Genomic DNA, 26,255 nt, shown 5'->3' on the forward strand with positions numbered 1-26,255 from the left:
GCACTTAGGTCCTGGTTAATGTGTGACATGTCAAGTACTGTACTGTTAGGAAGGATGATGATAACTTTTTGAAAGGTCTGTTGAATGTTTACATTATCAATATTTTTCACTAGTCCCCATTCAGGCTCCAAAAAATGGAGCCCAGTCAACATTTATGCTTTGCAGCTGCCAGTGTGTGGGAAGTGCTAAGATGAAGTATTCTAATTACATCTTTAGATTCGTGGTAGAATTTTGCAGAACTGCTAACAGAGAGATTGGCAGAGGAATCCAGGCCTGTAATGTACACAGCAATGTGTGAGAGAGTGAAGGAGAGGATGCATGAACTGAGAATTTACCAAATTCATTTCCTTGCTGCATATTTAATCCTGGCTCGTGGTTGTTCTAATGAATTACTGAAGTAATTAGAGTGAAATAGAAATGATTCTTAAAATTGTAATTGTAAACATTTTGTTGTTGTTTTCCCTTCAAAATAAGGGAGGGTACAGAAATAAAATGGGTCACCCGTTATTTCTTCAGAATTAAAATGAATTTTGTGTGACCAAGGAATGTTTTTAATTGAACACTCATTCTATGAACTAGGAAATGAGTAAAGAAGAAATAACAAAAATCTCCAATGAAAAGTAGGTTAAGAAAAATAAACTTGCAGATGCAGTCATTTTAAAGCCTAATTTCATCTTTATTCTCATCCCCCTAGCCCACCAGTTTGGTGCTTTAGTCCTCTTTATTCTAGTTCTTTTTTCTATAATCAGGTGGAGCCTTGGATTTTGCAGATGCTCCTCGGTGGACACCACATCAACATGAGGCTCTTTGTTTTTGTCACAACAGGTGCTACATTTTTCAGAGGGGAAGTTTGAGTTTATGTAATAAGTTTCCTCAATGTAACAAATATCCTGCTTGTGATAAACACAGGATTGGAGTGACAGGGCAGGATGGAAAGATGGAAAAAATTCTACAGTATATGGGAAGCAACACATGATTGTAACAATCACTAACAGGTACATGGGAAGACAGAACTAAATTGGTGAAAGGAAACTCTGTGTATGAGAAAGAAGCTGACAGCACAAATAGGAGAGAATTATTCCCCAGCCTGAATAAACCTTCAAATGTACTATATTCCAAGTGAACATAATGTTCATAAGTATCTATCTATCCCACACATCTCATGTTGGCTACTGAAGTACTTGTCCTGGAAAACATAAGGTAACATCCTGCTGTAGCTGGACATCAGTATTTTAACATGAAGAAATAAATTCAACCATCAAAACAACTCTGTACAGGAAGATAGAGCCATAAATAAGCTCCACAACCCACTTCTGTATTAATACTAATGTCCTGATCCCAAACTTAATTGATTAAAAATATATTTATCTTCAGTATGCCAAATATAGAAATGGCTAGTTTTCTTAAGCAAAGTATCACTGTGAGAGTTTTTATTTTATGTTTTAATTATAGATTTCAACATAAAATAATAGACCAATAATTTAAGATGGATATCAAATAAATTTCTGTAAGTTTTATTTCCAAGGATAATATCCTATCCTTTTTGGTTAACACTGCTGTCATTCTGTAAAAATAATGCATTTGGTATTAAAACAAGCACTAATATTATCTCAAACATTAGAGGCCTGTACTAAAACAAATTACTCCAGTGGAAATGCTGCCAATTATTTCAGCTGGTGTTGAATTAAACCTACATTTATGATAAAACCCGACAAAGGTCATCCATGAATGTTAAGAAGTGGTACATTTTTCTTATTTAGGAAGTGAAATCTGCTTATTTGACTCTAATCAAGCTTAATGCCAATATAAGAAACTCTTCAACAACATGTCCCTTTGGAATCTTTAAAGCTAAAAGAAAAATATTGGTCTACTCTATCCCAAGTGACATATGTGCAGTTTTAAAAAATGCATTTGTTTTCTTCATGCAAAACAGTTTAGCTGCATTCTCAGTGTCTTGCAGTATTTTCTGGAGCAGATATTGGGCTATTTCTCATTGTGTAAACTTAATATGTGTTGAAAGGGTGCATTACATATTTTCATGAACTGCTGGAGCTTTCATTATTGCAGATCATTGTGAGGAGTGTAGGAATGACCTCCCATTTGTAACTGATCATCCTTCCTGAACAACTACACCAAAATCATTAATTCATTCTGAGGTGTCCTGTATACATTGAGGATTTTGGAGGAGAGGGGGAGGGAGGGGAGGAATGTGGAATTTAAGGAGGAAGGCCACATTTGAGTTACACTAGCTGTAGAGAAAAAGCTAAACCCATTGACCTTATAGGTTTACTGTGGAGCATTGAAGATCCTCATTCAATGTGGTGTATATATGTGTATATATATATACATATATATATATATGCTAGCTCAGAAGGATGCACAGGTGTTCTCAATGATGCTGTGCAAACCCTCTCTCCTGGCAGTAGCAGGAGAAAAGGACACATCTGCAGAGTCCCTCCCTAGCAGGTTACTCACAAATACACCTGTTTCTCCCACAGTTACTCCCTAAGTGGCAGTGCCATGAGCTACTCTCCAGCATAAGAAGATATCAAGTATCTATATATGCAAGGAGAAAACAAAACATGTGTCTTAAAGTGCCAGAACTGATTCTCTATGGATTGTGCTGCTAATTGATTAGTAAAAAAATTCCAAAGGGCTGATCTTTTTTTTCAGGGAGGATCTATAAGGTGACACTTTCTATCCTATTCAAAAAATCTTAGCCATGTTTTAATATTTCATTGTTTTAATTTTAATCTAAATAATTTGTGGTATTCAAGCATTAAATTACACCTGTAATATGTTTTTCTTATGTAATAGCTTTTAATCTGCAATTATTTGCAATTATAGTGCAAACACTATACTATGTGTTGGTTGGCTGAGAGGTCTATTTCTATGCAAAACATCCACCACCACAATTTCCAAAGCAAATCAGAGGTAAGAAAAAGCAATATATAACTTACAGAGCAGTTCCCAGAATCACAGAATCACAGGAAGGGCCAGGATGGAAGGGACCACTGTGGGTCATCAGGTCCAGCTTCCCTGCTCAAGTGGGTCATCCCAGAGCACATGGCACAGGATTGTGTCCTGGCAGTTCTTGGGTATCTCCACTGGGAGAGACTCCACAGCCTCTCTGGACAATCAGTTCCAGTGCTTGGTCATTAAACAGGAAAGAAATTCTTCCCCATGTTCAGGTGGAACTTCCTGGCCATCAGTTCCTGCCCGTTCCTCCTGTCCCACTGCTGGGCCCAGGGAGCAGAGCCTGGTCCGTGCTCTGCCCCTCCCTGCAGACACTGACAGACAGGGATGAGGCCCCTCTCAGCCCTCTCTGCTCGAGGCTGAGCAGCCCCAGCTCCCTCAGCCTTTCCTCACTGAGATGCTCCAGGTCCCTCCATCATCTTTGTCACCTCCACTGGACCCACCCCAGCAGCTCCATGTCCCTCCTGTCCTGAGGAGCCCAGAACTGGACACAGCAGCCCAGGTGATCCTCACAGGGCTGAGCAGAGGGGCAGCATCACCTCCCTGATCTGCTGGCAGTGCTCTTCCTGATGCACCCTACTGACCCAAGTTCCTGGTACTGTTTATAACACAGAGCTTTTTTAGTACATGCAAACATTACATCTTGCATTTGACATGTATGGGGGTAACACTTGCTGTATAAAATAAAGTTGGAATTTGTTAAAGGGCAAAAGAGACCTATCTTCCATCACAGCTCTTCCTTTGTATAACTATAATGACTCAGGTTTTATAACACCTTTCTGGAGAACATCAGGTATCTTCACTACTATCAAACACCTACCAGGAGATTACAGTATTGCCAGAGCAATTGCTTCACTTTTGTTCCTGAAACAGCCATTCTATTGAAGCAGTTAACTTGAACACTGTGATAGAAGCCTTTGTCAGAGTCCTCAATAATTAATATCACTGACAGACATCTAAAACCTGGAACAACTGTCCATCTTAGAGACACAGCTTTTGGAAATAAGCTTTAAAAAATCAATTTTAACCAAATACACGTCCTGATGAGGATGAAACCAAAGGATGTATTCACAATGAAAGTTTCAATCTGCATATCTGTCACCTTTCTAGATATATAACAAAAATAGTTAATTTAAAATAAAATAGAAGAAACTTTAAAACTTCCATAAGGTACATGGATCGTGAACATTATGATTCATCCAGATTCCCTGTTTAATATTTTAAAACTTATCTGTCATTACCACATAGTTTATTCCTTGACTTCTTGCTGTATACAACTGACATTATAAGTTTGCTATAAAATTGTAAAAATATGGGAAATTAATTGAAATATGCAAAAATGATATATTAACAGAGGTTTCTGAGTGACTTTTAAAAAAGGAGAGTAAAAAATTGCTGAAGATTTACACCATTATCTTAGCAAGTGGAAGTAGAGATGAATTCATAGCACGCTTACATAATACAACAGGAGTACTTTAAAAATAATGGCATCTTTAAAATTTTTACAGCAAAATGTGTAATGTTTTAAGCTTGGTGTAAGCATAAAGTACCTTGAAAAAAATCTATTAGTAAAAGCACTAGCTTTTAAAGCTTTACTAGTGAGACTTTAATATCACAAAAAAGTCTTCCTTAACATTTTATTGCATGTTTTAACATCCTCCCAAGCCTTTTAGGGCAAAAAAAGCCATAACATAAACATGTGGATCTATTCCACAGATTTTCTCTTAAACCAAAGCCTAAATGTAGAATGCTGCTGTGTTCTAAAACAGAGCTTCAAAATCACATTTGTTATGCAAACAATGCAACTCTTGAAAATAATGATGAAATAGCTGCATCCCAGTTACGTTTCTGTTGCTCAAATTTATTCTAACCAATGTGTTTGAGTAGGAGTTTTACCCTCAGAAAACTGCATAAATTCTTGAGTGTAAGTGTTTTTACCTTGTCTGGCTTGTGAGCTTAAAGCCAACTATGGATTCCTTATTCAGGCCAACTGCTTCAATGTTGATCACATCATCCACTTCTGGCTCTGTGGCAATGAAAACCAAAGGAAACTTCCAAAGGCCTCCTGTAGTACACTGAATTGTGACAGTTGCCTCATTCCTTAAAATTTCAGATAAAAACAGACAATACATAGAGAAACATTATAAAGCATGAATAGATTAATGTACAAAAAAACCTTTGAGTGTGTAGAAGTAAACTACAGTAAAATGAAAATAAAAATTACTTTAAACCAGAATATATCCCTAATTTTGCCTGGTGTATATCAGATAAACTTGACTGGATTGTAGATTAAATAGTGCCAGATTTTTACAGCAAATTACAAGAAAGACCATAATGTGAAAGTAACACTACTGGCACAGCCATGAGATTTCATTCTTCTGCTGCTTGATCTTTCTTGAATTAAAAAAAAAAAACAAAACTAAATTTATTTTACTTATTATTCTTTAGAGTGATGTTAGGGAAGAATTTTGTGCAGAATTTAGTAGTTCATATTAGGATCAATTTGATCTGACAAAGGTCTATGTAGTTAAGAAAAATGCCAGACTGATGCCTTTGGCTCGTCTGAGAGAATCGGTGCTGTAGATTCTGACAATAACAAAACTAATTAATTGCAGTCACTGAGTCCTCTGCACAAAGCCTAAGCTTCAAACACACAAAGATAAAAAATCCAACCCAAATTTAAAAATAATAAAATAATTAAATAAAAACGAGAGAGTAGGAATGAAAAGGCTTTTGTAAATTCACCTCCCTCTGGCACAATGACACTGAATTGGGTGGATGGATCATTCTTACTAAAGGTTTGCTCTTTGTTTATTTTTTTAACCTTCTGGACTACTACAAATATAGAGCAACTTCCTGCCTCCTAAAGATTACTTTTTTCCTGCGATCCATGATACTCAGTAGTGACTGGTCCCTAACACTCCTGGTAATGTTGGGACTCTGGATTTACTTTATCCCTGCAGGTCTCTCAAGCTTCTCTTCAGCCTCCTCCTGACCCACATGTGATTGTACCTAGAGGAAGGGGCAACTTCCCTCTCTCCAAAAGGATCTTTCTTCAACAGTTGCCTTTTAAAGAAGGGAGATTTTCTTATGCAAACCAAAGCACATACATAATTTGTCACATCACAATTATAAAAAAGAAGAATTTCTTGTGGATCATTTTTATTGGGGCAGTAGAAACTAATTTCAAATTCAACTATCCCCACAGTCAAAGAATATGAACACATGCTCGTCCAGGAAAAGTTTTCCAAGACTCACAGACCATCTTGTTTGTATGTTTTTTTATGAATTATGAGAACAAATAATTTTCATTGGAAGTATTTCAATACTCCAATGTTTAGAAGCACACACAGATTATGGAAGCAACTCAACAGAACCATCTCACAGGAACTAAAAAGAAACACTCAGTTTTAACATCAAAGATATCATACTGAGAAGGAGCAAGGGAGAAAATTTAAACCAGTAGATGTCAGAGGTGAAAACAAAGTGAAGAAAAGAATGCAGGAAAATTATTATGGAAGTAAGAGTGCACAGACAGGATTTCATTACATGTTCTTTTGGTAGTAAGGAACAGGATCTTACCTCATTGGTTTGCTAGGCACAAACACTACATTAAAGATCAGAGTCACAATTCTGGATTCTCTATCCCATTCTTTCTCAACCAGGTGTATACCAACCAAAGAGTCAAGCTGAGATCTAATTTCATCTGATTGATATTGCAATTCATACAGAAACTCCAGTGTTGCAGGGGAACCTAAATGACACAGGAGAAAAATATCAGCCTGTGTGTGCTGTAACTTCACACAGTTGGCTCAGTGTTACAATCCTTCCATTTGTTACTAAAAATGACAAATAAGTAAAACTAGCAATTATCTAAAACTTAAGTGATTCCCTTCTGACTGCATAACAAAATCTTCCCATTCATATGAAAGGCTCTATGGTTTCCAGCAAAATAGAAGCTGGAAAACTTACTTGAGCTATGTGAATGGTAATAGCAATATTGCTCTGGCTGGTGAGATATTTCTAGTTCATGAGCCAAATGAAAATTTCATAATACTGAGTAATGCCATTGGGACAATTGAAAAAAAAATCATTAAGGACATCAATGCCATTGATGGCTGCAAGCCTGAGAAACAGAACACAGAGAAATAGTGAAGATGTCACCAGCAGCCTCTTCTCTTATTCCCTGAAGCAGGTATGAAAAGGCCAAGTAGTAATGACATAAAAATAAACAGCTGAGCTTCTTGAATCAAATGTCTCCTCCAGCTGTAATAAAGGAAACTGAGATATTCAGTATACAATAGTAACTTGTGCACAGAAGGGAACATTTCTATGAGGAAAATAATCTCAAGCTGCTTTTAAAAGTTTTACACATTTTATGGATGAGAAGTGTTTTAACACAACCATTAACTTCTGTAGGAGATTTCATTTTGCTATGACCACCTATCTCAGGGCACATTTTGAATTTGCACAGCTGAGTACAAATGTACTGCTGTGTGTGCATCCCTGCACACATATCCTGGCTGCACAGTGCCAGGCAGAGTTAATTCCCCAGGCTTCTGACTCAGAATTCTAAAATAAAGATGACAGATTTGTTTATGTAAAAAGTCCAAGAGACAACGTTGGAGAAAAGCTTAGTTTGGTACTGCCAATCTGTAAAACCACCCAAATTTAAGTGAGTGTGGAGATGCTTCCCACACTTCTTGTCCTTTGTCCCTCTCTGAAATGCACAATTGCCTCTTCCCACTTCAGCAGCTAACAGGAGGCGTGAACTTTTGTTGCTTCATTTTTGTTGCTTCATTTTTATAACACAAAGATTAAGAAATGTAGCAGCTTATATTGAAACATTTGTAACTCTTTAAAGTGATTCAGAGACCTCTATACAATATATACCAGATTGGAGTCACACAGATTTAAGCAAAGTATTATGACCAGCATATGGGATTATCAATCCTAGTAGATTATATACACACTGAGTACCAAAATACAGCATTTCCTTGCATTCATCAATATATACAGGGACTTCATTACATTAAATGTAATCTGTTAAAATGAAATTCAACATGAAAATTTTCTCCTACAGCCTATAAAATTTAGGACCATCCTACATTGTTTCATGCTTGCTGTTTTCACATTTGAAAAATGTAATGTTTATGTCATGCATTCAGATTCCAACACAGCCCAAGGCTTTTAGGAGTCACCCTTGACAAATGGTAGAACATGAAGATTCAGATGCTGACAATCAATGGAAGAGAAAGGATGACAAAATCTGGAGCATTTCATAGTGGAAAAAAAATTGCAGCTGTTGAGCAGATGCTTCTTTCAGCAGTTATATCACACAATGCTACTCAGGAAAAGCTTATTTTATAGTTCAGGTACTAGGAAGACAACACTGGGAACTGCATACTGCTTTTAATATCCAGACATTTGGGTTTGGTTTGACATATATATATATAACTTCTTAGTCAGAAGCAATTAAATACTTTTTTTTTCTTTTTTTTTTTTCTGTTCCAGGCTGTTTTGCAACCTATTCTATGCTTATATTAAGTAATTAGTTAAAATATTTTATACTTCCAACATTTAAAGAAAAAATTATGCTTTTATGAATGCCAGTATTTGGAGTTGTGTTATATTGGTCCCTTCAGCTCATTTTGATTTAGACTGCTGATCTAGTTTAGCACTGCTAAAAAATGTAAAACATGTTTTTCATCACAGCTGCCCTGAAGACTCCTATATTATCATGCTGTGGGAATTCTCTGTGAAATGTTAATATTTGATTCTAGCAATCCTGTAATACATGTGCTGCCTAAATAAACTGGCAGAATCTAGAAGGAAAAAAAAAAGGTATGAAACAGATAGGAAATTGTCCAATTTGTCAAATATTCAGAGTTCTCTTGACTCTTAAAATTTCCAGTTTCAATTAAAATGGCAGAAGATATAAAACATGGAGATAGCACTAACATTTTCTTTAAAGCAAAGTCTAATACAATACAACATACTGCTTAAATAGGCCTTGACCCTTTAGGCTCAATTCTTTGTATTCTTTCATTCAGTTTTCTCTTCATTTCAGGTTTCGTTATTTTTTCTTAAAAATCACCGTTTTTAATACAGGTAAAATACTTGTTTTATCTAATGCAAGATGTAAAATACACATTCAAATATAAAAGTATACCCCAATTAATCCACTCTTGTTCTGTAAATAGAGAGCAGCAGGGAGAGCTTTAGCATCTGACTCAACACAGAGATATTTATCAATCCAAGATATAAACATGTTTTTTATATATAGCTAGTTAAATATAGTGAATAGAAATTCTGATTACAAAAAATATCACTTCTTCCTATTTTCTGAATAATATTTTGCCTTATTTAAGTAAGAAAAGAAAATATATTCTGAGGTAGTTATTCTAAGACAATTTTTTTAATCATTAAACATTTCTTCTTTTGAAAGGCAGTCTCAGTCTTCAAGTGTTTTCATTTGTGTACATAAAGATTTCTAAAAAGGTAGTATGCATTTAGGCAACACTAGTGTATGCAAAGCTACTGAAGCACCTATGTTTAAAAAGAAACCAAGCTTTTCAGCTATACAGAACTATCAGTTGGCTGTCATTTATTTGCAATTGCCAGTAAGGACAATGCTTCAGAAGCTCTGGAATAAAAATGTTGGGGTTTGTTTAAATAGCCTCTAAGAAGATGAAAAGATATAGACCACATGAAAATTCGAAGGATTTTACACTCTGGGCATACAAATTGGTGAAATGTGAATTTTTGTGATTGCTACATTTACTATAGAACTAATTAATAGGTGCATGCATCTAAAATTAATGCATCTAAACTTTAAAGGACTATTCTAATGAGTTCACAAAATAGGAATCTTAGACATTTAAATAACATTTTAGTGGAAAAGAACCTGTTTTCAAGGTTCAAAATAATTAATGACAAAGAGATTTATAGATGGGCTATCACCTAGAGAAGGCAGTGAAAGGCCCACTGGATATTTCTGACCTCAGACAGAGTTCCACAGTGTCAGGAATGAAGCATTTGTACCTCCCTCCTGTTTCTGAAAAGTGATGAGGATTCATTATACACTGCATTTCCTGGTGCTAACAATCTCATGGCCATGGCCTGGGGGCTGCAGTCTCCTGTGGATACCTGGGGGGATCTGCCTGTCTGAGCTCTCCACATAGAGCTTCACCCATGGCACACCTGGGGACATACCCATGGCAAAGGGAGCCTCTCCCAGGGACACCTGTACTTCCACACTGTCTCCCATTTCCAATGAGACAGATGGAAATTAAAACTCTGATGGAAACATGCTCAGACTGCAAAGGTGCTTGTCCTCATTGCAGATGCTTCTTCCTTGGATGGATGCAGTAAAACAGAGATGTGAGTGAATTCACTTAACTGCTCTTATTTGCAGTCATTTCATAAAGGAGGGAAGCACAATCACCAAATACAAACACGTAATTAAAGCCCAGGCATTCATAAATTTGCAGTTTCATGCTTTGCATAAACCAGATTAATTATTTCCTCTTGGTGCTCAATGTAACACACTGCATTTCTTTGCTGGTTCTGATAATTCTCCAAGGCTGTGTCCATTGTGGCCATGACACATAACAAAGATTTCTTCCCCTCTTGATTTAATAGTCCCCAAACTTCTAACACAGAAACTAGGAAAAAAGTCAACTACTCATTTCTACCAGGTATCTGGCATCCAATCTTCACCTTTCAAATCTTTTGAAATATCTTTTCTCATAGCCCCTATCAGTTCTCATCTGACACTTATCCTTTTGCTGCTTCTCCATTGTCTTCCAGGTGTTTTCAGACAGACATTGCTGGAACTCAGCAGGCAGTGCAGCATGAACATTAAATATGCAGTTCTGCCTCTCCAGCAAAAGCAGAGGCAGACAGAACATATAATTGTACAGCAGATTAAATAATTTTAATGCTGTTTTCAAGTCAATATTCAAACAAACAGCAAAAAGTGAATTTGCAAGAGTAATAAAGAAAAAAAAGTAAAAAAAAGTGATCAAGAACATCCTAACACTAAGTAGACTTCATGTGGGTAGTAAGAGATGAGATCTCAACTGAAAATTAAATATCTATATTTCTATATCTATATCTATATCTATATCTATGGATATCTCACTGTAAAATGTCACAACTAAGGGATAATAGCAGCAGAATAAACAAATTGCATAAACCTCCCGAAAACCCAAAGATCTGGCTGTAGTTAAATATGCCTTTCACCAGATATCTTCATACAGATAGTAAAGAGCTGTATATGTGGAGCATGACAAATATAAGCAGATAACATAACCTTACTAAATCCCAAATACCAAATTAAACTCATAAAAATTAATGGACAAAAAAGCTGATCTCCTTCTGTTGATAATAAAATTATTGATCCTCTAGGAATTCAAGGAAGTTCTCAACATAGTTCTGCATATATACCATTATATCTTTTCTCTTCAAGTTTTTCTCTTTCCATATCCAGCCAAAAACTCATCTGTATCTTCAAGGCTCTACAAAAATTCCTGTTTTATCCACACCTTTTTTTTCACCCTGCATCCCACTGCCTAATTCCTTAGCAACAGGAATGCTTCTTTCCTAAATTTTCTCTTACATTCAATTTTTGTTTCCTAATTTTTCTGTTTCAAAATGCTTCTTTAAAAAAGTTATCTACTTCTAAACCAAGTTTCTTCTGTAAAGAAGCAGCAAAAAGCATTCCCCCACCTTTTATTTTTTTGTTTTGGGAATGCATTTCTTCAAAACAATGCATAGTTTAGTGAATGAAATGGAAGCTTGTGAACCCATTTCCTGTATATGAAACACATGGTGTGCATCTAGTATTGCTTCTTGCAGCTTGTTTCTATATATTCTCTCTCTCTGAATCCCTTTTTCACTAATTCTCTTTTTACTCTGCCTCCATACATCCCTTTCAACACTTTCTTTATTATCATATTACTTGCATAGTGAGTTGAAACAAAAACCTCAGAAAAATTAAAAGGATGCTCTTCAGCCCAAAGGATCTCACATTATTTGCCTTTAGTCTGGCTTTCAACTCAGATTTGTAAATTCCTGCTATAAAGGAAACAAATAAAATTTATTTCTTCATAACCATTATAATCCTTTCTCAACAACTTCCCTTTTTAATTTAACCGCGTCTTCATTTAGCCAGAAACTTTGGCAGATAAAGATCACATCTGTACCTTGGCACAGAAACATCAAAGCAGCTTCTTCAGGAGCATATCTCATGATTTAGTCTTAACTCACATAGACATTATTTTTTCCATGGCATCCAGAGTAATTTGCCTCACTTTCAATGTTGCCCACAGAAATCAGTAACAACTCAAGGTGACTTTTAACCTAACCATTCTATTTGAATTGGTACACACGGAGGCTAAATTGAAAACCCACGTCACCATTTTCTCAATAGTTCTTGACAGTTTTACACTATACTATATTGTAGTCTATTACAAAAGCATGCACTTTTATCTTCTGGCTTTTTTTTTTAATATACAAAAGTGAGTCACAGAGAGTGGAACACAGCACTTGATCACTAGGGTCACATTCATTTGTTTCATTTTCCTTACCCAACAGATTGCCTTCAGTTACATGTAAAACAGAACATCTATCACACAGGGTAGTGTAAATTACTATAAGACATTTCATCCCATAGGAGGTACCCAATTGTGTTATCTTTTAGATACAAATCAAGTTCCAGAATTAATAAAAGTTCTGCATAGTAAATTTCTGAAGTTTCACTCTTGTCTTCCACAGCTGGCTTGAAGAAAGAGTGACGGTTCAAGGTTATTACCTCATTCAAAGTTCTGTGGTGATTCTATGTAACTTCTATTTACTTGTCTTATAGTTTCAGTATCTACCTGTATCACCAAAGCTTCAGATCAATTTGCTCTTAAACTGTCAAAACAACAGGCCTGATGCAGTAATTTATAAAAACATAAAGTTTTACACATTCTACGAAAAAATGGGGGAAGTTTGTTGGTGAATTTTTGTGTCATGCTCTGTTGGAAATGTGTAGTGTGGGAGAGATGAAGGAGATCTAGAGATAATAACTTCATTTTCTGTAAGAACAACAAAACTTGAACAATGCAACTTCAAAGAGAGAAGGACAAAGAATTTTGTCACAGAAATGACAATAGGATGTAATAACATGGAAATGGAAGAGCATTGGGGATAGGCTTGTTGCACGCATACAGTGTTTTACTACAGTGACTGTCAGATAAATTTTCTAAGGCAAATTTAAGTTCATAAATCCTCTGCTTTTCTATGACAAAAAAGCATTGAAACACAGCTGAGAGACAGGAGACCACTGTTCCAGAAAAACCTAAGAAGTTTGCATCTTAAGGGGTTTGACTAGTAGTCCCATAAATAATGAGAAAATAATTCAGAAAAAAAGTGGAAATTAATGCAGACAGATCATTGTTAGGTGTTATGATGCTTTAGAAGGACAGTTAAGGTCCCATAGAGCTGGGTTGGCCACAGTTCTTATTTACAGAAGCTTCCCCAAAATATCTTTACAAAACAAGGGTGTAGTGGTTCTGTTTCTATTGGAAGTAATACTTCCTGATCACCCAACCAAAGAGATTACAGGAAATTCTGTGAGCAAGAAAGAGGAGAAAGAGCAATCACAAATATATAGCAATTAAAGTAATTAATATGTTCTTCCAGCTAATTATATTGCCTAGGTTTTTCTTATCCACTAGCTAAAATAATTTTAAGGGATATCTATTTGTGTGCTCTTGTTTCAGGCATTATTTAGGTTAGACAATCAGTTCTTTTGGTCTTCTCATGTTTCCTGGATCCACATCATACTGAAGAGTAGCACCTGGAAGAACTTAATTATTTCTGGGTTTGTATTATTTACTGTCTAGGCAATTTTGTGAAAATGAAAAAATAACTTTGGATTAGTTTATAATTGATCTGGTTCCCTTTAAATGTTGAATATTTAAAGTGAGAATGATTTTGCATAAGTATCAGAAAGTAATTTTAATTAACATAATGATGGTTCTCATTTCTAAGGCTTACAGATTTTAACATTTTATAAAATGGCAAGGAAACACAAACGAATGACTACTGTAAACAGAAATAAAAGCAGTTCCCAACTGCCTGCTCACAATTCACGAATTCTTTTTTTGCCAGTATTTGTTGCTATTGTTCTAGTTACAGTAAGAAATGGAAGTAGGAGGGTTTGCTTATGAGATAAAAAATTGTGCTGCATTTTTTTCTCTTTTTTAATGGACCCAGTGATAGCCTTGTACACCAACAAGAACTATTTGACCTTCTTCATTAAAATGCCTGGCATTATTTCAGTTCAATAATGGAAATAAACAATACATCAAATCTCTCCCATGCTTCACTCATAAATAAAGAAACAAACAGGCATATGTAAACAAAAATTATGTAGCTGACAAAATAATCCATCTAAGACTTTCAGGTCTCCTCTGATGCTTTATATTTTGACTTCTACTAGTTTTCTGTTTTCCATCAGGAGTTGTCACCTCTAACAACAAAGCAATAATCCATAACAAAGTGTCTCAATTGTTGGTTCACTACCTTGTCAACAGTTTCATTTTACCATCGATCACTGCTTTCATCAACTCTAAATCCAAAACAAACACTTTGTTATCCTTTCTTTTGTTTCTTGCAGAGGAAGAAAATATAATTAATATAACTATAATTTTCCCATCCTCAAGGATTTAAAAAATAATGCCATGGTTATTCTGACAATAAAGAAATGGCTTAAGTAGGATATAGGGCCATCTTCATCATTGTTATTCTCTTCTTTCTGCTTTCAATATTAACCTGCTACACTTTATCAGCAATCACATTAACATCTCTGGATGAGAGATCAAATCTATAAAAATACCTTGTCTCCAAAGATTTCTTTGGTCATACCAAATTTTATTGACCTTATATCTTAGAGGCGAGCCTCCTGATCCAGATCCATCACATTAAATGGGAATTTACTGTAATCCATACCACTGGTTAACACAAAATCCTGCTGGGGATGGTAAAAAGCTTTTAAATGTATGTTTGGATATGTTTTCATTCTTTGCTGGTTTCAAAGAGATGCTTTAATGAAATGAAAGAAAATAGAGCCTTTTGTATAATCTGATGAGTTTCAGGAATATTAAGTAGTTGCTATAAAGGATTTATAAACAGTGAAACAAAGAGTACAGATACATTCTGTATAATGGATGCCAATGTACATTATGGATTAGAGAATCTGGAAAATGTTATTTCACTCTCAGGTGCAGTTGAACTGTCCATCTGTTTAGTCTGAGTTCAGAATGGCTCTAAAACTTGGTTATAACATAAACCAAGCTCATACCTGTGCTACCCCACAGAACCTGGGCAGCACTATTCCCCTCCAAGGGAAAGGAAACCTTCCCAGAAATCAGAACTCAGGAGCAAGGAGCTAAATACACCTGCTGGGCTGTGAGGAGAGCCATGAATTAATAAAGATGAGGAAAGTTAATGAGAAACACTCAGCCCTCATGGCTGGCTTATGAGATAAAGGGAAGCAATTGAAAGGGAAAGGTTACAAAGGACCACTACAAACACACAAAGTTGTGACTGTAAAATGTCGGTCAAACATCCATAACTGATTTGTTGTGAGTGTTTGATTTTTTATTTAGAAGATTGTGGAAATTTAATTATGTTTGTATTCTCCACTGAATACTTAAAACTAAAAAATAGCAAACTTCACACTTATTTGGATGAATCTCAGCTCTTAAATTTCCTTTAGTGAAAAAGATATCTTTAGAGCCATATGTAAGAAAACAGATGAAAAATACACTGAGGGTGAAAATAGGCATTTAATGCAACTGAAGATTATTTTTTTAAAAGGATTATAATGTATTTGCTATGTCTAAAATATTAAGATTTCATTATTTGATCCCGGGAACTTTGCTGGCTTCTGAACAAGAAACTATGTTATTGAGGCTAAGTATTTAGATTGCACCCTCTTTCTTAAGAAATTGTAGTAGCTTTCTGTGTCAAATGCACTTCTCTGTATTGGATGAAATAGAATTTTTTATGTAAAAGACGTGCTTGGATATTTTTCACTTTACAAGAATTTATACTTGTCCTAATAATTTAAATGCTGAAGCACGGTATTAGCTGTTTAAATCTGATCTGCCAGTAATTATCATCATTTATCCTTGGGTGTAAAAACTGCTTACTACACATCACACAGGCACTCTGATGAATCACTCTTTCAGAAGGGAAAAAAATGAAGAACAGTGTGCCAGACTGTTATCTTAAAGGTTTAGGCTTTTATTTATGTTATTTCTGGTAGGCTGCAGAAAGCTCAGATAGAACCACTTAATTTGCTTCCTAACAGGCCTCAAATTCATCTATCAATAATGGCATTAAAATGTCACTGAAAACTATGAAAAACAGAGTTAAAAATGATCTTACTACCTATGGTGTAAAGCACTTCATTACCAGACTTCTTACTTAAAAAGATGCAATGCCCCAAATCAATGTCTTGTATCATGTGCAGAAGCCAGTGTTAATAAATTATTCCTATGAAAAAAAAAAGAACTAGACATCATGAATCTGCAAGACTTTCAAAATGCTGCCTCAGCTTGCTCACTGCATGTTTTTCTTGCCAATTCAGATGCCATAATTTTGGAGGGAAAATAGCCCAGGTGTGTTTAAGGCAGCACTCTCGTGTGACCAGCCAATAATGAACTAAATCTGTTACTCTATAATTAAAAAAACAAAAAAAGTTCCTTTGTATCTTGATGGACAACTGTTCTCAAAAGGCTGAACAAAATTTTATAATAGTATTTACAGTTCTCCAAAGAGGAAAGAATGTACAATGACAACTTCACATCTTTTTGCTTTACTGGATTCACCACTATCACTTTGTAATATGAGAGTGTAAGATGATAATATGCCCAGAAAGTAAGTTATCTTTAACACAAAATATGAGTAAATATAAAATTTCAAAAATTAATTATGAATATTAGCCAATCAGTAAGCATATGCTGTGCAAGCTCTTTTTAACAGTTCAACTTCAGATCTCCTTCTATTTTATAAGCTTTCAGAAATAAAATCTGTTTAATGGTCTGGACAGTAATTGCTGATATGAGATTACATTGATCAGTGTGCAGAGCATTTGCATGCTTGCATGAAAATTGGCCTTCTAGGAAGGATGTAATGCATCTTGATTTACCTTTTACAGCTATTCACTTTTTCTGCTATTTGGCAGGACATTTTCTGTAACATGGGATTTCTGAAAAGCCTCTGTTGGAACAGACTGTAAATGGCAGAAATGGGACACAAAAGCCAAGTTTGCCTGCCCTTCCAACTGATTACCTGACAGACTGCAATTATGTCAACATCTGTAAACTCATCTTTTACCACTTTGAACAAAGTCAGAGTACAGGTGAAATCCCTTCCCTCATCTGCAGCCTAGTTAAACACACATTAGTCTGTCTCATGTTATGTGTCATAATTTTTAAATAACATTTTCCTTATAAAGGAGGATGACTTTGACTCCAAAATAGAATGTTAAGTTTCCAAGATGCACAATTTTCAAATTTGTTGTAGTGACTATGACTGGTAACAGAAATACTGGTGATACAGCAGTAACAAGCATTCTTTCCTTACTACTTGTATGCTGTACCATCCTGTTTCAAGGAGAGGTGTATTTTGAAAAGCTGCTGTATCTGAATAAATTGATTTTCACTGTGTTCTCAGCAGATTAACAGTAAGTAGAAGCTATCTTTTTACAAAGCTTTATTGCTTCTTTCAAAAAGTCCTCCTTCTTCAATCCATTCTGATACCAATATTGACCTGCTGATGGGAATGCATCTTATAAACCTGCAGATAAATGTCTCCTGGCAATGCTTACAGCAACATATTTTTTCTAACTGCAGACTTTGGGCTCTCTTTTAAAGGAAAAGTTGTGTGCAAGCCTCACATGCAGTCTAAATTTTAAAAATGGGAAGGTTTAGGTTCATCGATGCCTACAGCTGCAGACAAAAAGTTAAACAAATACCCTATAACTAGAAAAATGGTAAAAATATAGACTGGGAAAATTTCCTAAACCTCACTCATTATCATGGCAGTGCTGCACATCTGGTGATGTACTTACTTGAAATTTTCCTAAAATAGTATGACATCAAAACTCTTCTTACCATCAGTGCCTTCTGGGGGGTTGGATGACTCATCCACATCAACCACGGCAGAATTCCCTGCAGCAGGCAGAGCAGTGGCAGCAGGCACTACACCAATCAGCAGCAGCTCTACTCTCTGCTCCAGTCTCTGCCTGGCCTGGCAGCAAATCACAACTGCAGAAAAGCAAAAACATCTCATTGGCAAAGCGCTGGCATCTTGATTTTAACAAAGCAATTAAACACAGAAGCTAAATGTGCTTAGAGAAAGATAGAATTACAGTAAGGAGCAAGACAACTAAAAGCTTTTCCCAACTTCCACATTTTTTTCTGTTGTGGTGAAGTAGTAGAAAATATTGCTAAACAAACAAAAATGTGTTCAATTAGTTCCCAATAGCACTTGCAAATTTCTCTCTTATCTTTAATCATGAAATGTATCTTCATTTTAGTTCAACTGCTAATAGGAATTATGGCATAGCTTGAAATACTCCAGTAAGAAAGGAAGACTGAAAACAAAAACAAACAAAACATTACAAAGCTGTTAGGTTTTAGCTTTTACAATAATTTTTATAAAGCTTATTTCAATAGGTATTTTTTCTGGTTCTTTCATATTTACTGGCACAGAAAAAGGAGAAAATTACATAAAAGAAGTGAAAAAATATTTTCTCAAAGAAAAGCCTAGAACTTCCTAGAGTTCTGGGAATCAAAATGAAAAAGAACAGCTGACCATGTACTTCTCAGTTTCAAGGTTCAAAAGTAATTTTAATCAGAGTTAGACCCAATGTTTCTTCAAAATTAACTCTGAAATTAACATCAGGAATTAATGATCAATAATTTGAAACCATACCATATTGAATCATTATGCAGTGTTTAAAAAAAAGAGGAAGGAAACCCCTTTTCTTGATGTCACGTTTATTTAGCTGCAACTTTCAGTTCTGGCACTTTATTCACTACCATAACTCTGCAAAATAGATAATTGCACAACAAGTTCAGTTCAATTTCCTTTCTGCCTTGGTCTTTCCCTGTTTAACAGGGTGTAAGTAATTTCTAGAGATCTCTTAGAATTTCCATGAGGAAGAGCTACTGAAACAGTTAAAAACACATCTTTTTGTTTAAATATATGACCTTATATTTATAAATAGATTACATTCTCTGTATTCAACTAGTTCACCAAATGTTTCAGATTACTGTGTGCATATTTTGTCATTTTCTATTCTACAGTTCATCTTGCTACCAAAATTGATTTTACATTTTCTCTTTCCTAAATGGATAAGATTTATAAATAAAATCCAGATACATCTAGGATTTGACTGGACAAGTCCCTGAGAAAGCTACCCTTGAGCAGGTGATTGGATTGATGACCCCCAGTGGTCCCCTCCAATTAAAATTATTGTATGCTTCTTCGACTCTACAGGAATTAAAAGAATATTCCAGATGATCCTCCATTTGCAATCACTTTTATAAGACAGCCAAGGTATCATCTACTTAACATGTACTACATGGGTTGTGACCACTGATCATTTTAATTAGTCTCATGAGATAGAAAGCCAAGTGACTTCTAGAAGTTTAAGCATATTAAGATGCAAATAAGAATGACTCTAAGATGAACTCCCTAATATACCTGCAGAGCAGTTCAGGGTTTTGACACAGAAACTTGTAGTCTCCAGGCAATTCTAATAAATGTCTGCATAAGAAGAGATGATGATACTCTTTTGATCATTAATTATATTCTTTTTTTTTAAAGCAGATTTCTTATTATTACCTGCTTTGGATTTATACCTTACAACTTGAGTTTTCTAAATGCCCATTTTAACTGAAAACCATAGACTTTCAAAATCAAGGTAGGAATGGATAATTCCATAAACACACTTAAAAACAACTATTTCTGTTTTCTGGGACATTCTTGAAAGACCTAGTTTTTCCCTGGGGAAAAAATATTAGCCAAACATAACATGCTGATGGCCAAAGAACAATATGTATTCAAAATTAATGCAATGCTTTTTTATGTATTACAAACATTTATTGAACATAATCTAATGGATAATATAGCTATAAATATGATACAATTTCATTTTGCTATTTTAAAATAGCATTTAGGAATTTGAAATTACTTAAGAGTTGACAGTATGTGAGTTTCTGATCATATACAGAAATGATGTCACTAAAGCAATTCATGAATGTTAAACATTTCAATTCATAACTTCTAAAAAAACTATTGGGTCCTGCTCCTGAGTCACAACAACCCCAGGCAAAGCCCCAGGCTTGGGCAAGAATGGTTGGAAAGCTGCCCCGTGGAGAAAGACCTGGGGATGTTGGTAAAAATAGGCTGAACACGAGCCCAGGTGTGCCAGGGGACCAAGGAGGGCAGTGGCACCTGGCCTGGATCGGGAGCAGTGCGGCAGCAGGAGCAGGCAGTGACCATCCCCTGTCCTGGGCACTGCTGGGGCCACACCTCGAGTGCCGTGTCCAGCTCTGGCCCTTTAATTCAGGAGGGACATTGAGGGGCTGGAGCGTGTCCAGAGAAGGGAACAGAGCTGGGAAAGGTTCAAGATCAAGTCTAAGAAGAGTGACTGAGGGAGCTGGGGGTGCCTAGCCTGGAGAAAAGGCTCAGGAGAGATCACCTCCATCTCTAGAACCACCTGGAAGGAGGGTGCAGCCAGGTGGGGTCAATCTCTTCTCCCAAGTAACAAGTGACAGGACAAGAGGAAATGGCCTCAAGTTGTGCCAAGAGAGGTTTAGATTGGATACTGGGAAAAATTTCTTCATGGAAAGGATGGCCAGGTGATGGAACAAGAGAGAACAGAGAACTGGGGGAATCATCACACCTAAAAATATTCAGAAACAAGAGTGTGGTGCTTAGGGATGTGGCTTGGTGGTTACATGAAGGTGCTGGGTTAATGGTTGCACTCAATGATCTCGGAGGTCTTTTCCAACTTTAATGATTCTGTGATTTCAATGAAAGCAACAGCCCAATAAAAGGGAGATTTATCTTTAAGGGGGCCAGTGAATTACACAACAGCTTTAAATAACACAACAAACATCCACATTAATATACATAGTTCCAATGCTAATGAGACTCATTAAAGCCATCATTTTGGGCAACAGTTGATTACATGATAATATTCTGTTTCATTCCTTAAGGTATTAAAGTGTAAATTGAAGAGATGAAAGTTCTAATTAATACCACATCATTGGCATTTGTCTACAAGTAAAGAGTCCTTAAGCAATATAAATTAATGACAGTACAAATATCTGTTTCTATGTTTTTTCCTGAAATTTTCTGTGTATCTTAATACATTTAATTATATTCATTTACTCAGTCAAAAAAAGGTAAGCTGAAAGGACAAGCTGGTATAGAATTGATCCCACCTCTACACATTGGGCTGTGTTTCAGGATAATAGACTTAAAAAGCTGTTCACAACTTCCTGTTTCACAGCTCTGGAATTATATCATAACTTAAAAATACAGATGGTCAAATATATAAGCATTTACTATCCCCAAAATAAGCAAAAAACCTCCCAGAATGTCACTCATCTTTTAATGCAATATTACTTCTCAGGAGAAAGGGGGAAACTTACTGCTATTCACACTACTTTATATTCTGGTTTTGATTAAGACATGAAATTCAAGGCTGAGAGAAGCAGTGAACATCTACTCAAATACTTTGCACCCAGCAGACTCTCCAGACAGGTTGTTCTGGGTATGCAAGAAGAATTCTATCCTTGAGTCAGTCCTTTTGTCAGCTTACCTTCAGTTCTCAAACTCAGGATTAACTGGGACACTGAAGGGCACAGGCCTTAAGATTTACAACTGCCCCCAACTCTTTTATCCACAAGAACAAAGTAACAATCTAGATTCCCTTTGGAAGTGGGAGAAGATTTTATTTTTAATATGTGATTTTATCTTTTTTTTAAGATATAGCCAGGTGATGCTGCAAATTCTTGTGATCAAGCAAGTGAGAATATAACTGATTATTTGACTTACTTAAATATATTGTTCAAGATTTTTTCAAGCAATACCTACCTGATTTCTGCTGTGGTGCTTCAGATGTTCCATTAATCGGATAGATCCAGAGTATTCCCTGAATTTTCCCATTCTCTGCTACAGTAACAGTTCTAGAAAAATGAGAGTATCACTTAGACTGCTGAAAATTCTCTTTCCAAATTAATCTAGACTTAAGAGTTGTTGGAAAGGTTAGACTATATGCTGTAACTCTAACCATATCTGAGAAAAATATGAAATTAAATCCAGCTAAAAATATCAGCTATAAATTATACCAGGTATCCACTTTGTGTATTTGAATATTATAGATCTGAAAACATTTGGCCTGATCTGAATTCTGTCAGGTTATGTTTACACTGAGATAAAGTTTCTGCAGTTTATGAATTATATAAAAATATCAGGATGAGAATCATCATCCCAAATATACTGAAAAAACAGAGGTACCTAAGAGCTTTCATTTGCCCAATATCCATAACTGCACCAGCAGCCAGTACTTTACACTTTCCTTATTTAAAGCAAGAATAGGTAGGTGTTAAAACAGACAGAAATCTTACTTTGGATCTGCATGCTTTGCAGGGTACATTAAAAGCTTTTGCCCTCAAAATCAGACACTGGACTGCCCTTGGGAGCTACACATGAATAGTCAATGGGATAAATGATGACAGGATTGAGCATCCTCAACTACTTTTTCTTTTCCTATTAGAATAAATTACCTGGTTAAGTCTGTATTGGATTCAGCAGTAACCACATAAGGCCAGTTTTCACCGTTTTCCCTTGTTACATTTATTACCACCACTGCTTTGTAAATTTTCATTTCAGCTGGCATGAATAATATGGGGATTTCCAGTTTTTCTTTTGGAGCTAGACGGATTCCTGCAAGATGGAACAGATTATTGTGACATTTTGAAAGTTTTCAAAATATTTTCTGTTATTTTTCCTGTATCTCCTTTTTCTTTTTTTAATCATTGTTTAACTTTTTATCATATTGTATAGTTTTCCCTGTAAAAAAATCTATTTTACCCTGCCTTTGCTAAAAAAAAAAAAAAAAAAAACACAAAAAACAAAATAAACAAAACCACAATTAAGTGAATGTCCCATATTTATTAATCAGAGATCATAATGCATGTCAATTCTATGATTTTATAGGGCCTAAGTCATGTTTTTTTCAGCTCTGTGAGTAACACTGCATAAAAGAGACCAATCCAAAAACAAATGCTCACATTCAAGACAACTGTAATATATTTAAAAGAATCTTCATTATTATTATACAAACCATGCCTTTTCCATATGATTTTTTATCTGATTGAATTTGCTGTTTAAAAACAAACAAACTAACTAAACTTATATTGTCTGTAATGAAGATATTTTGAGTCTTTAAGGGCCTTTTTCCAGTGACTTGCCATTCTGCCAAGCTATTTCAGAAATTTCAGAAATAATCAAAAGATTACACAGAATAGAACAAGTAAATCAGTCTTTTAACTATAAAGCTCTTTGTTTGAAAAGAATTCTTGGAATTTGCAGGAAATTACACCTCAGGGTTAGGGTTTCAGCTTTAATTCTATCTGCAGAAAATCCTCTTAGTTATGAATAACTACTTCTACATTAGGCTTTGAATCAGTTTTTGTGACAATATTTCACACTTTCTACAAAGAATACAAGCTGCTCTGTGGGTTTCACTCCCTGAGAATGACTGGATCTGCTGCAGTCACCCTGCCTGGGACATGCCAGCACACTCCTGGGGTTGTTCTGTGATCACCACAGATGGCTTTGGGCACAAAAAATGTCAGTGGGGAAACTTTACCTGGTGCTACAAATGTCACCTTCCTACAGCCAAAATGCCTCGAGGGTGAAGACCTCAGTGCTGAGAGTTGTAGAAGAGTGGGTGGTAGGGAAATTACAATGCAGTCTTGGGAAGGACAAAATGGAAAAAGAGGTGGAGGCAGAGAAGTTTGGAAATGAAGGTGGAAGTCTAGGGAGACTGAGCAAAATTATATCAGACAGGAATACAGGAATAGCTAGAAAGACAAAAAAAAAAGTTCAAGTCACATCAGGGAAGGAAAGAAGGGTTTGAAAAACAGACGGATTCTCCAAAACACAGAACAGGAGTCTGGACTCCTCATCTGCACTAATTCCCCACCAGCATTTAATCATAAAGTCTATATGTGTTAAGCTTTTTGTTAGAAACACTCTTAAAGTAAAATAAACTGACCAAATAAAGATGGGCAAATCAATCTTAAATTAGGAAAGTTGGGAATATTTAAAATCACACAACTGCAGGATTTCTACCTCTCCCAGTCAAAAAAACCTCAGGACATCAAATATAGACCACTGCCCCACTTTATTATGAATGTGAAAAGCTGTAGGAAATTCTTACCTAAACATATCTGAATTTCCATATGTAAGAGGTTTGTCATATACTAATTACGAAAATTAACCAACTGCTTTGCATTTGTGATTGCTTCATTCTTGTGTATTTGTAGAAGTTCATCATGGCAAGAGGAATTTGCCTTTGAAATATTTACTTGAAAAACTTTGTATCATGAAGGAGCTTGAAAATATCCTAATTAAAAATCTATTAGAATGTTAATATCTAAATAAAAAATAAACCTTTGTTTTCTCATTTTTATAAAGATTTAAGATTTTTCTTTAGATCTCTGAGGCATTTTCTATCAAGCCCATAGCAAAATATATACATATATTATTGGCAACCACATGGTTAAAGTGAAAATCTTTTAAAATTAGCAACTCATTTTTAATCCAGTATCTGAAATGAACAAGCTGATATCCCACATAGTTACAACACCCCTGAAGACATCTGAAATGGGATGCATCCCTCTGGATCAGAAACCCACCAGAGCACTGACACACTGTTCTCCCCCAGTGAGAGGAACCAGCTCTCTGCTGGGATTTCCCCACTTTGGGCTTACTCTGGTCTAGTTAGACAAAGGCTTGCAATATCTTTAAAACAGAAGAGTATCCTTCAGGATATATTTGCAATTAGATTGCCTTGAATCCACACATACATGGATAGCCAAATAATGTAAACACTTTTTAATACCCTTACAGCACATCCTTAAGTTTCATTTGCAAAGCTTTTAACAGATGGCAAATAGAACAGACTGTAAATTTATAACTTGTTATATACATTACATAGATATTTTGAACTGTAGCTTAATTATGCCTGTTACAGGACAGAGCCCCTTGGGTTTTTTAAAAATAGATTTTAATACAGACTACATATGATAGCATTCTGGGTCATTCTGGCAGAAAATTTGTTATTAAAGATCATGAGAAGACAAATTTTATAATATTGCTGTTGAAACAGACTGTATTCACACTTTTAATAAAAAAAATCTTCTTAATAGAAAATGTTCATAATAAGGGTAATTTTTATATCACCATGCTTGCCTGCAGCTGCCAACTAACCAACTGATCATTAACTGCTAATACAGATTTATTTCATTATGATTTTGGCTAGTTAATAAGATAGATAAAATAGGCCTAATGGCAAAAACAATCTGCTTTTATTTTTTCTTTCCCATTTAGAGAATGTGGGCTAGCACACAGAAAATAGCTCTGTGTACAACTTTAATAAAAACAGTGTTAGCTCATATTTGCCTGGGAACATCAAGTACTCTGCCAGGGATACCAAAAATTAATACCAATAGCTGATCCCTTGTCTTCATGTATTTAATTTACTGCAATAAGTATCCACGAATTCTTTTGTAAGAAATCCACAGCAAGCCCCTTTTCTGAACACAGGTACATCACATTTAGTAAAAAGCTTTGGGCCAGATTTTGGTAATACCTCACTCCTCTTTCACTGTCCTACAGCCCATTAGGAAAAAGTTAGCAGAGTAAGCTCAAATGCCCTTTTAAAGACTGAAGGCATCTGGCTCAAACCAAGGGCTGCAATTGAGTCAAGTGCCTTCCAAACAATGTGTGGAGCTCTGCATACTCCCCATTTCATTTTTAGGTAACCTTTTGTTAAGCCTTGCCTCTAGCTTCCCCAGAGAAGAACACTGCTGGAGAACACTGATTCTGTAAAAGATTCCTCAGGCACTGAGCCTAGAACTCAGACTGGGTTAGATAATAAATCAAAATGAGTGTATTTCAAATTCCTG

The 26,255-nt window shown here is 35.6% G+C and overlaps 1 protein-coding gene across 1 annotated transcript in view; it reads right to left on the minus strand.

Moving 5' to 3' along the window:
* Positions 1-26,255, minus strand: part of CFAP47 (cilia and flagella associated protein 47) — a 256,706-nt gene that overhangs the window by 19,085 nt on the left and 211,366 nt on the right. Inside the window, 5 exon segments of the mRNA XM_056491982.1 lie at positions 4,915-5,076; positions 6,559-6,730; positions 18,153-18,305; positions 22,153-22,244; positions 22,845-23,004. Of these exon segments, the coding sequence (XP_056347957.1) occupies positions 4,915-5,076; positions 6,559-6,730; positions 18,153-18,305; positions 22,153-22,244; positions 22,845-23,004 (739 nt within the window).

Source organism: Oenanthe melanoleuca, chromosome 1 (assembly GCF_029582105.1).
Source record: "Oenanthe melanoleuca isolate GR-GAL-2019-014 chromosome 1, OMel1.0, whole genome shotgun sequence".
Taxonomy (NCBI): domain Eukaryota; kingdom Metazoa; phylum Chordata; class Aves; order Passeriformes; family Muscicapidae; genus Oenanthe; species Oenanthe melanoleuca.